The sequence below is a fragment of the Rhagoletis pomonella genome, unplaced genomic scaffold (assembly GCF_013731165.1).
Source record: "Rhagoletis pomonella isolate Grant_MI unplaced genomic scaffold, Rhpom_1.0 Rhpom_scaffold_00005, whole genome shotgun sequence".
Taxonomy (NCBI): Eukaryota; Metazoa; Arthropoda; class Insecta; order Diptera; family Tephritidae; genus Rhagoletis; species Rhagoletis pomonella.
In genome coordinates this window covers 75,344,235-75,358,993 of record NW_023458559.1, presented here as the reverse complement: position 1 = coordinate 75,358,993, position 14,759 = coordinate 75,344,235, and the positions used below count along the sequence as shown (strand labels likewise).

The 14,759-nt window shown below is 37.3% G+C and overlaps 3 protein-coding genes across 5 annotated transcripts in view; 1 reads left to right on the top strand and 2 right to left on the bottom strand.

Annotated features, from left to right (window-relative positions):
- The window catches only part of LOC118739561 (ADP-dependent glucokinase-like), a 271,958-nt gene that overhangs the window by 72,024 nt on the left and 185,175 nt on the right, over nt 1-14,759 (top strand). The window lies entirely within an intron of this gene.
- LOC118739570 (glycine-rich protein 23-like) lies at nt 9,255-10,432 on the bottom strand. The gene has a single exon (XM_036470964.1). The coding sequence runs from the start codon at nt 10,404-10,406 to the stop codon at nt 9,990-9,992; it is 417 nt and encodes a 138-aa protein (XP_036326857.1). The 5' UTR covers nt 10,407-10,432; the 3' UTR covers nt 9,255-9,989.
- On the bottom strand, nt 10,415-12,817 carry LOC118739556 (frizzled-2-like). Its single transcript, XM_036470945.1, has one exon. It carries the CDS (start codon nt 12,534-12,536, stop codon nt 10,434-10,436), a length of 2,103 nt encoding a protein of 700 aa, XP_036326838.1. The 5' UTR covers nt 12,537-12,817; the 3' UTR covers nt 10,415-10,433.

The following is a 14,759-nucleotide window of genomic DNA, read 5'->3' as shown; positions in this document are numbered from 1 at the left end:
GCAATATTTTCCTTATATAGTGTGTATGTTTGTATAATATGTACAGTAAATTAAGGAGTGCTAAAAAAGTAAGATACTTTCAAATAAAATAATTTGCATGAATTAACAAAAGTACTGTGAAAGCTCGCTAACGTCATAATAAAAGCTTTGGGTATCAAAAATGTATGCTTAAATATTTATAGAAGGTTTTATTTAGAAAGTTTATATTACAGCAACTCTTGGCCAGAGAAAGCTTTACCTTTTACCTTTTAAATAAATGATTTTACAATTGGCGCCCTCGGGCCGCGATGTTGCTTTATTGGCGCCTGTCCAGTCTATAACTAATTTTTCAGACACTGATGACCATAACACCACACAACGGACCCAACTCCATACAGAATGGCATTCGTAGGCCTTTCAAATTTCGAAAGATTCTTGTCGATACCTCACGCACAGGTCGTTTCATTCCATTCCATTTGAATATGTACCCGACCTTATTGGACAACTCTATAAATCAGACGCGCCCATGTTAAATCCACAAAATACTTTAAAAAGCTTTTCCTGTATGTTACGTTTGGATCGCCACTGAAGCTAAATGTGTAGAAAGCTTAGGGCAGGTTGTTCAATGTCTGATTAGCACAAATCGGAGGTAGAAGCTCCGGTTAGATACAACGGCTGCTTTATCGATCACATGTTATACGCATGATGTCGAAATCATCGATAATGATGTCTAACCGGCAAGTAGTGATAACCAGACATTGAACAACCGGCCCTTAGAAAATCTTTTTGCGCATATCCATGGAGTAGCCAACTGTGCTGGACAAAATAATACATTTGCGCAGAGCTTTTTTAAACTTCCTATGCATTTAATGTAGGCATCACCAAGATGAAAGCTATACTTGCCCATCACTTCAGTAGAACAGTTGGCTTAGAACAAAAGCTTTTTGGACAACTCTTTATAATAATTATCTAAAAGCTCTCAAGTTTACAACTTTTATTTCCTCTTAACGCTTCACATCAGCAAACTAAATGCGAAAGTAAAAATTGTGTAAGTTTCGATGGAAGTTCACATTTAATTAGAGCTATTACGTCGGAGGGGCCCTCTTATGCATTGGAAAGAACAGGCGGAGACAAACTTTGCTTCACTCTGCGAAAAGTCATGACAAAAGTTACAGCTGAGAATACCCATATTTAATAGCTGAAAACTCTAAGCCGCCAAAAATATGTAAGCTATGTGTTTTTTAAAATTTTCTTTTTGATGCAGAAGTGTTCCTAGAACAACTGCAAATAAAAATTTGAAAAAACTTCGCCTACATCTTGTTGGCGGTAAGGGCTCGATATGTTTCGGGAAAAACTTATCTTGCATTTTACGATATGGAATTTACTTATGTAGATACATAGTGAAATTATCACATTTTATATGAATTTCAAATCATTTAGGAGATTATTGAATGCGGATCTAACACGAATGCTTACCTAGTGAAAGCTCTACTTACCATTCCAACGAATTGTTCATGAAAACTCAAAGCTTTTCGCGCTGGGAAGCTTATTACGGCTTTAAATGGATTTTGCGTAAACATGCTGGTTTATAAGCCATCACTGGTCGTTATTAATATACTGACGTTTGTGACGATTAGAGCGAGAGAGAGCTTTTACCCTGTTTACATCTATACAAAATGTATAGAAAGCGTTAAAATGCTTTGCCCGCGGTGAAAACTTATAAACTTCTGAAATGATAAGCTTTTTTAAATATGGTTGGAAGTATAGACTTCCAAAAATGAATACATAGGGCTGTATGTAGTTACATGAAAGCGTCCTCCGCGGAAAGCATACATATCGTAAAACCTTAAAGCTTCAGACTATAGAAAAGTTTTGAAAGCGCTTAGCAACTATAAAGCTTGAAACTAGTAAGACGTTTGAAAATCATTAAATAGTTTCTCCAATTATTTAAACAATAATAACAATAAAGAAATATGCTTCAATAACGAGCAAATAAACTTACGCCTACATTATTTTCACTACTATGCATTTTTTTTATACATATATAAATCAGATTTTTTAAACTAGTTTTTTATACATATTATTTTGATTATTTGAGGAGGGTTTCTTTTTGTGACTATTTATGTACTTAATAAGCCTATGCACATTGAAAGTACTACATGCAACTAAGTTTAAATATTATGCAAAGCCTATTTTCACTGCACGTAACATCAATTACTACTAGTTTTATAATTTTTTTTGCTTTTATATTTTATTCTTTTTATTGTATTTTGTTTATACAAAAATTGGCTATTTAAATATAATATTTTACTTATTTTAAAGCTTACCAAAGAAGTGGAGAGCTGCAGTTCTAATGATACGTATAAAGTGTTTGTTATGAAGTTGCAAATTAAAATAAAATAAAAAAATTTTTTAACAAAAAACATACGAGCTGAATTTGAATAGTCTGTGACTTTTTGAATAAAATATTTTTGCGCCAAAAAGCGCTTTATGTCTCAACATAGTCCCCTTTTAGCTCGATTTACTTCAGCATTTTTTTAATGTAATTCCTTTCAAATAAGGTTTTTCAAGGTCGCAAAATAAGCGTTTGATTCAGTCAAGACCTCTTCAATCGACGCAAATCTTTTACCGCCGAGCCGTTTCATTGGGTTTGAAAACTGGAAATAGTCGTTGGGGGCTAAATCTGGTGAATATGGCGAATGGGGTAGGAAATCGTAGCCCAATTGACGAATTTATTTATGATGATTATACGCGTGTGCTCCCGAGCATTGTTCTGATGGAAAATAACTTTTATCTTGGCTAAATGTGGTCGTTTTCGCTTCAAATTAATATTGGGCCAACAGCTCTGAATAATATTCGTTTGCGATCGTTTTCAAGGTAATCCATGTGAATGACAACGCGTGCATCCCAAAAATCGGCCGACCCACTTTGGCCTTCTTTGGTGCAATTCTTGTTTGTTCCTTGGTCTCTGGTATGTTGTGGTGTATCCATGCTTCGTCAAGAGCTACGGAACGGTGCAAAAACTCGTTCGGATTGCGGTTCAACATCAGAAAAAATCTTTTGAAGTGGTCACACGGTTGCGCGGATAGCTTTTTCATATCCAAATATTCATATAAAATGTGATGTATGCACTGAGTTGAGATGCCTAAAGCCTCAATGACTGTCAAACACACGCCCTCATTGCGAGAGCCGTGTCGAATGCAAGTCGTTTTTCGAGAGTCGAATCGTATCTTAAGTTTCACGCCATTGCCTAAAATTTCCACTCGACTAGTGTATTAAAGTGGGAAAACTTGGCAGCACTGTATAGTTTACGACGATTTTCGTCGTTTACTTATTTCAGCACGGCTGTATACAATGCCAATATTGTCGAGTCGTACAATTGAGCCTAATTTACGACTTACGCAATGAGGCTGACAAACTCAAAAATTTTGAGTAGTCTATGAACCTATGGCAGTTGACAGGAGAAGTATTGCGTTTAAAGTTACTGCGCAGGAAATTCAAGAAGTCACTGACTTTTCAAATTGCCCTCGTATAATGCGTAATAAGATAACGGCCACGGTTCACAACGAAGTGATTGTAATAAGGAAAAACTTGTACTTGTTAGTTTTTTTTTGTGGAATTTTAAAAATATTAACCCTTGATCAAGAGGGAGAATACGAATAAATAATGTCTCATAGTTGATTTTCTACGCATGCACATAAATTAAAAATGTTAATTATTTTGAACAACGAAAGATAATGCTGTAAGGTGAGGCATTTGAAGTTTTTATCATAAAATGCTTTGTTCACAGTTCATTGTTGATAGATTGAGTCTCGAAAATATATATTTTTTATTTCTTATATGAAAAGGCGATGGACAGAACAAAAAATATGACGCTTTTTGTGTTGCTCAGATTTTCGCTTTATCATCTAGAAAATGCTCAGGTCGGTAATACAACGATTTAAATTTAAATTTGAATATTTACTTTGAGCGCATTGAGCGACCTCGAAATAATTTTAGATTAAAAAAAAAACAGAGGTATATTTTTCTTCGATATAGAAAAACTCCAGGGGGTGAAAGCATAAAAATTCCGCTATTCATTTCTTTGGACAAGCCTAATGTACATATACTATTTTAGCATTCCAGCATTTTTCCTTATAAAAATCGTACTAAATCACGCTTCAAAATTCTCCAAAATGGTAGCTGTGCGTGTGAGTGAAACAACTCTGCAATTTCTTAAAGGTACATCCCTGATTACAATGTAAAGCCATATCGTTCCAAGGGCGAAGCAGGCATGATGATACAATCGTAGTAGACATTTCACCTCGAGGGCTTGACTCATGCAAAAAAAAGAGAATAGTACAGTTGCCTCTCTCTGTACAATGGCATCCTAAAATTTTTTATGTATGTATGTACATATAGCTTAGAAGTGATGACCATGAATTGTCTAATAATTACATACAAGTAGTGAAGTAATAGCTGCAAAGATTTTATTCAGTTGAACATTGAAACAAACGTAATGAGGTGGATGTAAATACGAGTTAAAATGATTAATTGTTTGCTGTAGAGGGCGACCTTCTTACACATAGTACATATGTACGTACATATATTATCCTCCAACCATAACCATGCAGTTAAAACATTTTCCGAAACTAAGATGTCACCAAAGAAAAAATGATATACAAAACAAAAACAACGCAAATTAAATTTTGTAAATAATTATTTTTCGTTCGCTTTTTATTAAGCATTTTTAAATAAAAACAATAATTCTTAAAAAATAAGGAAGTTAAAGGTAAAGTCTGAAATAAAATTCACGATTCAAACTTCTCGTAACTATGCTTTGCTTAAGTTAAAATCATATTTAAGGTATAGAAAAAGAAGTTGTTCGTAAAAATATAGTTTAAGGCAGAGCGCATAGTCAGGAAGATTAAAGCCAAAGCTTTCATCGAATGAGAGCTTCAAGCATGCTTTCGACAATAAGCTCATTGTTAGAGCTAAAGCTAAATGAAAGCTTCCAGCTCGCTTTCGGCATTTAGGTAAGGCTTTCATCGAACGAAAGCCTCAAGCGTGCTTTTGATAGTAATGGAAAATCAATTTTCTTATGCGTTCTGCCTTGTTGATACTTTCAAATTGAAAAGACAAAAATTATTTATTTAAAAATAAATGTTTTTCTCATCTTTGTTCTAAATCATTTTATATGCTTTGCAAATTACTAAATATAAAATTTTCACTTTCACTTAAACAAGTAGTTGGCATTATATGTATATATTTTTGATAACACATAAATTATTAAATAATGTAATAAATTTAAAACTTAATGTGGCTACATGCATGTTTTTACAATTTCTGAAAGGATAAGAAATACCAAATAAATGAAAACTAGACAAAAACTCTTAGTTCGAGTATTATAATTAATTACATACATTTTCAAACAAATAAACTAAATTTATCGGCATAAGTAGGAAATTCTTGTATGGGCTTATGAAATAATTAATTGAACTTGCAAAACGTCTAATCTGTATACATGGATTTATATATAACACTACCTTGCATTTAAATTACTTTCAGCAGAGAACAAAATAGCAAATTTTTACTTGTGATTCGTATGCAAGTTTTGTCTCTAAAAGAAAATTATGAAAAAAATGGCAAATATTTATTCATGAAGAAACAGCTTATGCAAATGAGAAGACGGACTTGGTACTATGATCGAGGAAAAATAGGAGAGTTTCGAAAAGTTTTTTCGACGGTTGACCGCCGAGGCAGCCATTAATGCTCTACTTTCATATATATAATACCTATTCAAAGACCATTGTAGATGAAATAGGAAGTGCACAAAGATATTGGTAGAGTTTGCCCATCTAAAAAGGTTAGACTCCTTGGCTTGTAAAAGCCAACACGCGACACGACGACAAGCACCTCTTTACTTGCCTTACAAATCCACTCAGTAACACACTTAACCCTTTGGTCCGACTCCGTCGAAGCAGTACATTTTCTGGGCCTACCTTTAGTAGAGCTTGACTACAACAATTGCTAGTTTACATAGCTTTTAAGGAAGGACGTAGGACAAAAATGTGTTGAAGGTAACGAAAGAGCTAACGAGACAGCCAAAGACGGTGTTTTTTAGACGACGCATTATCTCAATTGAAAATAGGAGCGATCTGGTTATGTATTATCAGACAGACAGGAGGTGGGAAAACGTATGCATGACTGCAGGGTTGCAGAGACAAAGTGAATACCAATATTTTCAACTTTTCTACGCAATTAGCTGTCAAACTGAGACAAATTTTATTTCGATGTGTGAAGAGACAGAAAGAAATTTCTGTCACATTTCGGAAATCAGTTGCAGAAATAAGTGTTGCCAGAGCGCAAAACCGATTTCTGAAATATATTTCAACTTGCTCGTGCTGCACTAGCAATGTGCAATTCGTCTTTCGGAAATAAATCTCTTTCGAAAGACACTTTACATGCAAGGTGTGGACTGCTCATGCAACTGTTTTCTGAAATTTCTAGATTTGACAGCCTTTTCGAAATATATTGCATTGCCACATCTGACACTCTCTTATGATTTTATAAATTTTTTCAATAAGACAAAAATGTGGAACAGGGGTGCAACTATCACAAGAAAAAAGTGAAGCACATAATTTGCAAGTGTCTAGCTTTCAGCAGCATTCGTAAGGGCTATTGGGCGAAGTCTAGCAACCTGAAAGCGGCAAGCGACAAAAGGCCAAAGCCCGAAGTTTGTGAGCAACGGTTTATTGATCGTACTTATATGTATTTGGCAACACCATGGATTTTCTTTTGATGTACAATGTGAGGCCTTTAATGGCTAGCCAGCATACGATTATATGTACTATCCATACTAACGTAAAATGGTTTTCATATAGAAAAAGTATTTAATTTTTGGCTAAAAAAGTTTTGAAGTGAAAGGTGTTGCACATTAATAAGTGTTTTTTTTCGATTCTGGGACTATCACCAAACCTAATATAACCAAAGTTTTTTCGAGAAAAAATTACTAACCATAAGAAGGATAAGATCGGTAAGACGTTTCCACGACAGACGCGCTAGATTTATATCGAATAACGAATAGATCCCAAAGCTGTTTTCGAAACTTTTATGATGTTAAAACAACAACAGGAAAAGTAATACAAAGACTGAGATGAAGAAGATATCACAAGGTTTATGAAAAAGAGATTTCAATATATCAACTTCAAGGAAAGTAATCTTGTGCTTGGTAAAACGAAAGCAAACGAAAATTCATTGCGATTCGCAGTAACTTTTACATTTCGAATGATTATTTTTTAATATAAAAATTATAAGTTCCAACTAAATTTGTTTTTAGTACAATATTAAATTTTTAAAGTACTTTGTCTACGAAATGTTAAGTGTCTGCGATAAAATTTTTTGAATGACCTGAAATTTGCCTTTCTCCACTTTAATTTACCATTTTGGTTTAAGCTTCATATTAACTTTCAGAAAGTAGTATTTTTCATAGAAAAAACAATTTAAATTTTAATAAATTTTGTTTTGTTTTTTTTAGTAAAAAAATTGTTTTGCTCACTTGTCAGAATTGAAAATTAACAGAAAACAGGCTATTTTATAATTTTTGGCTATTTTCGTTTCATTTATTACTTTTTTATAAAATTGCACCTCATTATTTGACAAAATCCGTATGAGTCAAAACTTTGTATAAAAATTGGCAAAATTCGACAAATTTTCGCAAAAATTTTGAGATTTTTAAATAGATTTCTTAGAAACATTCTGAGTAAGCGGTTTTGTAGCCCATTCAATTTTAGTATAACCAAGTACAAATTAAGTACACATCTAGGATTTACCGTTGATTTTTGGATTTTTTTTTTGTAGGAGGTATCTCCCATACAAAAGAAATGTCGAGCATACTTTGTATGGAAGAAAATGCGCGAACAAAAAATGGTCAAAAATCAACGATAGCTACTTTAAACTCCCACTTTGTTATAATGAAATTTAATGCGCAACAAAACTGAATCAAAAAAAGTTGCAAGTTTTGATGAGCATTTGCTAAAATTCATTGCATTTTTGAATAAATGTTCTACAAAGTTTGAAATTTTGATTTACTTGATTTTTCTTTTTCTTTAAAAAGTAGGCTATATCTTCATAAAAAATAATAAAAATTTTTTGAACAACGAAAATTAGCCAAAACACTTGCAAAAATGTCTCTTCCTTATTTCCGTTCTCGGCACCGTACACATGTACATATCGAGCCCTAACCGCCAAAATAACGTAAGCGCCATTTTTTTTTCAAAATCTTCTTTTTGATGTAGAAATATTCCTAGAGAATCTAGATGCATTTCTGCATCAAAAAGAAAATTAAAAAAAAAAAATGTCGCTTACGTTAATTTGGCGGTTAGGGCTCGATATGTACTTACATATTTTGTACATGTTTTTAAATGCATGCTTTTTCAAGACTATATTCTTTTACTTAGCATAAATAATTTTTTTTGCAACATGTAATTAAATTTTGCATAAAGTTAATAGCTTATTCAATTAAATTAATATTCAAGCTCTAATAAACACTTAAATAATATTCTATGTTTTAAATAAAATTCTATTAAACTAATAATTCAGTATTTACATTTGGGTTTTTCGTATTTGCTCTGATTCGTTGGCATTTTGTTTTTCATTACTAATAATAATGTTTTTGTAATAAATGCATTTATACAGATTTTTTTATATTTACTTCAATTACATATAGTATTTTATTATTACTTTCTCAATATAGTAATTGATGTTTTTTTTTTCTGTTTTAACGCATAATTACAAACGCTACATACAATCACTTTAAACACTACAAATAAACATAAATAATATTTTACAAATGCTTTTAATTGCATTCTACTTTTTAACCTCCTCCATTTGCAATTGCATTCGATAATTTTTTTTATTAGAAATTTTACATGTGTTTCTGTGCATTCGTGTATAGTAGTATATGTAGTTATGTATTATTATTATTATTTTTGTAATGCAATATGGCGTTGGCGTTTTTGGCAGTGGCAATATTTCTTAACCCCCTCTCCCCTGTTGGGCAGATGAAAGAAACAAAAGTGTTTTTTTTTACTGCTTTTTACTACCTTTTGTCTGTTTTGTTCGTACGCATTTCATTAACATTTTTTCATTCGTTTTATGTTTTTCATAATTTATAGTACATTTAAAATATTGTATCTTCTTTTAAATATTATTATAAATCAGTCTATTTGAGTAGAGAATTGAAAAAACGAATTAGGAAAATGTGAAATGAATATGCGTTTACAAAAAAAAAATGTATAGAAAAATCTCTGGCGCGCGCATTTGATGTGCTTTTCGTATCTCTTTTTTCCTATTTTTAACACACTATTCACTATTATAGCATTATTTTGCTTTACATATTTTCACAATATTTATTGATAGAAAAAGGTGTAGCAAGGTTATGTCTCTGTTTATAAGCTATTGACTATTTCTTTTTGAATTCGTTTAGTGATATTTTATAGAAATTGTGCTTTGTTGTTGTCTGCTAAATAAATTTTTTTTTTGTATTAAAGTGTTTTTTTTTTGTTTTAACTTTTTTGCTTTCATTGAAAATGGACTAGAATTATGAAGTTTAGCTTGCTTATAAGTATGAAGTTTATTACTTTAATACAAACTCTTTTTATTGCTATAATCATTCGTTTTATTTTTTAAATATATTTTTTACAACTATAAAATTGAAGAAAGTAATATGGCGACTTGTTTGTTACAACTTTTCACTGCATGCTCAAACTTTTCAATAGCTTTAAAGCTCAAAAAATTTAACACTGTAAATGAGCGCAACACCTGCTGCACATACAAAAGCGCGTTTGTCGTATACTAATCTTCTCATGCTCACCCATTATAAATGCTCTTTTCACCCTTAACTTTATTCTTTCACGCTCTATGTCTACCGCTCTACCGTTATGCTACAATCTTTACACAGTTGCGCTCATTTACAGCTGCGAGAAACTGCTCGTGGACACCCAGTGCGCTGTATCTGGTCGTACCATTAACTATATAGGACCGTAGTCGCTCAGCGCCTGCCCGGGGTGTTGCGCGCCCGGCCCACCGGGCAACGTAACGACCACGGACACCGCGCGTGAATCGATCACCGAACCGGGTGCCGTACTTGGGCCATTCCCACCACCGCCATTGCCTCCACCTGGTCCCATTGGACCGCCAACACCACCGCCGCCATTGCCATTGCCATAAACGCCAGGCATACTCATATTACCAGGCGTTCCGACGCCGATGCCACCGCCACCGCCACCGTGCAACATACTGCCAGGAGGAGCCCCAACACCAACACCGCCGCCAACCGTACTATTGCTCATACCCGCTGTGCTCATCAGAGTACCGTGTCCGCCCAGCACGCTGCCACCGCCAATTGTACTGCCGCCGCCGCCGCCACCACCAACGCCACCGCCCATGGTTGAAGCTCCGCCTGACTCTCCATGTCATACGTGGCTCGCTGCCGGTTGCTTAAGAACATGATGGTGCAAATGGTGGTGACTGGTGGAAGCCACCGATGCGCCGCCCGCCTGTGTATATGGTGTGGCGAGCAGCGAACCAGCCGCGGAGCCGACGGGCATACCCATGCCAGAGCCCGCATACGGATGCGGTATGGGCGGTCGCGGTTTAATGAGCGCCTGATTGGCGCCGGTGCGATCAGGTGCGCCGAATAGTCGACGCCAAAAGCGACGCCAACTTTCCAACGTCTTACCAGACCAGATCCAAACGCCCGATGTAATGCCAACTGCCAATGCCATAAAGTACTTGAGCATAAGCACTGAGTATAGTGGTTTCTTGCCAGGTCCTTTCACCTGGGCACACGGGCATGCGAGCGCTTTGATCCAGTCTTCGAAGTAGGCGGCTTCATACAGGTAGCATCCGATTACGATGGTTGCGGGGACGGTGTAGAGGACGGAAAAGATACCAATACGTATCATAAGCTTTTCCAATTTGTCCGCCTTAACGCCGGCGCCGACGCCGCCTTGTTGCTTGATTACAGAGCGTATGCGGAAAAGTGAAACGAAGCCTGCCATCAGAAAGGTGGTGCCGATGACGAGGTATACAAAGAGCGGTGCCAGCACGAATGTCTTTAGATGATCCGGATTGAGATTGCCAACATAGCAGATGCCGAGTATGGGATCACCATCAACAGCTGAAAGCAGCAACACGGCCACCGATTGCACAGTGGGTATGAGCCAGGCGGCCAAATGAAAATATTGCGAGTGCTTGGTGATGGCTTCATTGCCCCACTTGAGGCCCGCGGCCAGAAACCAGGTAAAGCTGAGTACAACCCACCAAATCGATGAAGCCATGCCGAAAAAATATGTGAGTAGGAAAACCATCGTACATGAGTGTGGTCCGGTCGAACTCTCCCGCAGGTAACGTCCGTCGCAAGCGATTTCTTCATTCTGCAGAAAATTTTTGGATAGATAACCGACAGCGACCATAAAGTAGCAGGCGGAGAGAAAGACTATCGGTCGCTCGGGGTACTTAAACCTTTCGGTGTCGATGATGAACGTGGTTAGCGTCATGAGGGTGCTGCAGAAGCACAGACCCGACCACAGGGCTATCCATATGCCGGCGAAGTCCTTTTCGTCGTTTGTGAAGAACGGGCCCTTGCAGGGAATCGCGCAATTTGGAACGCCGGCGATTCTTTGTACAGTTGAATTCATGTACCATGGGTAGTGCATGTGTGGTGGCTGCATCAGCGCTTCCTTCCCCAGGAGCAGGAGTGGTTTGAGACACGAGCACGTGCAATCCTTTGCGTTTGTTCTTTCTCCTAGGGAATTTTGGCAGTTTTTTGAATTTTTGCCACCTTTGCATTTCTGTGAACCCGAACCACCAGAACCAGACTGCTTGCGTTTACCACCGCCGCCACTACCACCACTGCCGCCAGAGCCGCCCGAACCGCTGCCTGACGAACCGCCCGCACCACCACTGCCCGACTCCGTATACGAAGGCTGTTCCATGCAGAGATTCTCAGGATCGCCATGCAGCGGCAAATGTTCACAGGCCATTCGTTCTGGCCATTGGAAACTATATTGCTGCATAATGGGCGCACAACCAGCACGTGCACGCTCACAAACCGAACGACAGACGGGCAATGGTTTGTGGTAGTCTTCCAAGCAGATGGGTGTGTACATGGAACAGAGGAAAAATTTCAAATCGGGCGAGCACTTGATCTCCACAAGCGGCCAAAACTGATGCACTTCCAGACCAGCTTCGTCCTGCGTTTCGTGATTCATTTCATTCGGAAAGGACGTCATATTATAGCCAATACCACGACACATTGGTATAGTGATCTCTTCGCAGCGAGAATTCGGATCCTTTGGTATGGCGGGTAGACCATAGCCCGGCGCGGGACTCACATCCAACGTATGGGGACCCATGCCAATGCCGCCACCGCTGTCCGCCAAATGCTGCATACCGTCCGCATGGCAGTTGTGTGTGTGTAGCAGGAGCACGACGCTGAGGACGAGGACTGAATTGCATAACGCTTGCGGATGCCGTCGCGTCGCAGTGTGTCTGTGCGCCATTGTGCGAGACATGACTTCTGTGTATTTGTGTGTTTAATGTATTTGAATATGTTGTTTGCTAATGCTTCTCGGACAAGTAAGTCGCGCTAAGCTGTATGTGAAAGTCCACAGCTGTTGCGCTGAAAGCGTAGATAGACTTCGAGTTATTGCGCTACGGAAAGCTTCAGCTACTTTCGAAAGGCTACAGCTGACTAAAGTTGAGTGGTGAATATATTGAGCTGAAGAAACGCTCCAGGCGCGCTATATTACCGCTTAAACCGCAGGCGCAGCACGTTGTCAAATCAGCGGCTTGCAACAAACGAAGGATAACTGCAATGAGAAGAAGGGAAATAGAAAAGTGAAATTAATAAATTTGCCACAGACAGGAAGAGCAGGGGTAAGTGCTTAAAAGTGGTAGGTACATATTTGTTATTATTGTTTTCTTAGTAACCGCAAACGATTAGTCTAAGTTTTGCGCGGCTAGTGCGAATTCTCCCCAGGGGATGTCCACAAACAATTGATCCTAAATCAACAAAAACCTATTAAATATCGACGCGCAAAAACACAAGCGCACTTCCGAAGATAGCACGGTGCAGTGGATGACTTTTTCTACTTCCATTTCATTTGTTTCAATTCACGTACCACGTTCTTAGGGTACCTAGTAACGCTCACTTTGGTGTGTGCGAGTTGGTGACATTAGCAAAGAATTGGTTGCAAGCATTTAACCCCTTAGTGCCATGGAGTTACCATATGCTCGGATATTTAAACAAAGAACGTGCAGTGCATACAAATGGGAAAGAGTGCGCGACGCGTGTGACAATATGACACTTGCACACATACACACTTCGACGTATGTACATACAAATTCACTTTCAACAGCGGCATTGGCTGGACCAGATGATGCTGCCGCTGCTAAGTTGTGCCACATCAATCAAAATCAGTGATTTTTATTAAATTTGACAGCCACAAACGGTTGCATTTACAGTCTAAAGCGGTTGATGGATAGTAGAAGGCAGAGTTGCTGGGGTAGTTAGGGGGGTGGGAGAGTGAGGGTTAAAGGCGCTTACTAGCAGTTTATTGTGTGAGCGTTAAAAGTAAATATTCAGCATGAATTTGCTAGTTTTTTCATTAAGTTTTTATTTTGTGCTAGGAAATACACAAATATGTAGGGAAATATGTATGTGTGCTCGCGCTGTCTCGCGCTGTATCCGCGTTGATTGGAAGAAACTAAATTAAGAAAATTGTTCACTTTACTGTTTGACAGCTCGTAAGAGTGTTGACATTCTGACAATGCCACGGTGACTAGGTAAATGTGTCTGAAATATAAAATGGGGGAGTAGGAAAAATGTAGAAGGGCAAAGTGAAAATGCTCAGTAAAGCTTTCGTTTTGAAAACGAGAACGAGGGAAAATGTTCTAATTCGAAAAATCGTACGACCTAGGAGTAGTGATATTGAAAAATTAAGATGGTATACTCGCGTGAAGCTCGACTAAAACTATCGTACAGTTAAACCTCTTAATATTTAAATTAACGGTGTATTTTAAGAAAGCCTGAGAAAATTTTACCCTATCAAAGGATGCATACGGCTAATATTTAGACCCTAATTACGTGCCTTTAGCAAGTATTTTTCAACAAACTTTTGTCTGTCAATACGAAAAAAATGGGCAAAAGAAATGCAACCCTGTAAGCACCTAACGTTTTTTTGTCGTAAGGTTCTAAGCACTGATGAACTAACTCAACGTATTTCGTAAAGACTGTTTAGAAAAAAAGTTGCTACTCTAGGCGCTGGAATGGGATTTTGTATGCGCTAAAGTCGCTGAGTGGGCATGAATTTCATTCCACAGTTGGTCAACATCTCACAAGTTCTTAGGGGATATTATAAATGTATGTACGGTACCGACTTCTGAATATTTATATTCCGATGCTAATTTCAATTGAACGGTATGGAAACTTAAAAAGGTATAAATAATTCTCAACTTTTTTCTAATGGAATCACTTGAATGAGTAGCTAGGTGATTTCGCCGTGTAAGAAGAAGATTAATATTGTTTAGCCGAAGTGGATAGCGAGTGAAGCCTTGACAGCAGCACAACGTCTAACATAATCAAAGCTTATTGATCAAGCTTGAGTTGCTTAAGTACGAAATAAGCTTTAATGAATTTTGTCACTCTACGACCGAAAATGAAGCAAGTATTGTATTAGTATTTCAGTAATTTTAGTTGAACTGCACTAATACAGCGGTTAATATCGGATTAATTC

What these genes read in the sequence shown, in the direction of transcription:
- LOC118739570 (XM_036470964.1), bottom strand. Translation starts at nt 10,406, where the DNA reads ATGGGCGGTGGCGTTGGTGGTGGCGGCGGCGGCGGCAGTACAATTGGC.
- LOC118739556 (XM_036470945.1), bottom strand. Translation starts at nt 12,536, where the DNA reads ATGTCTCGCACAATGGCGCACAGACACACTGCGACGCGACGGCATCCG.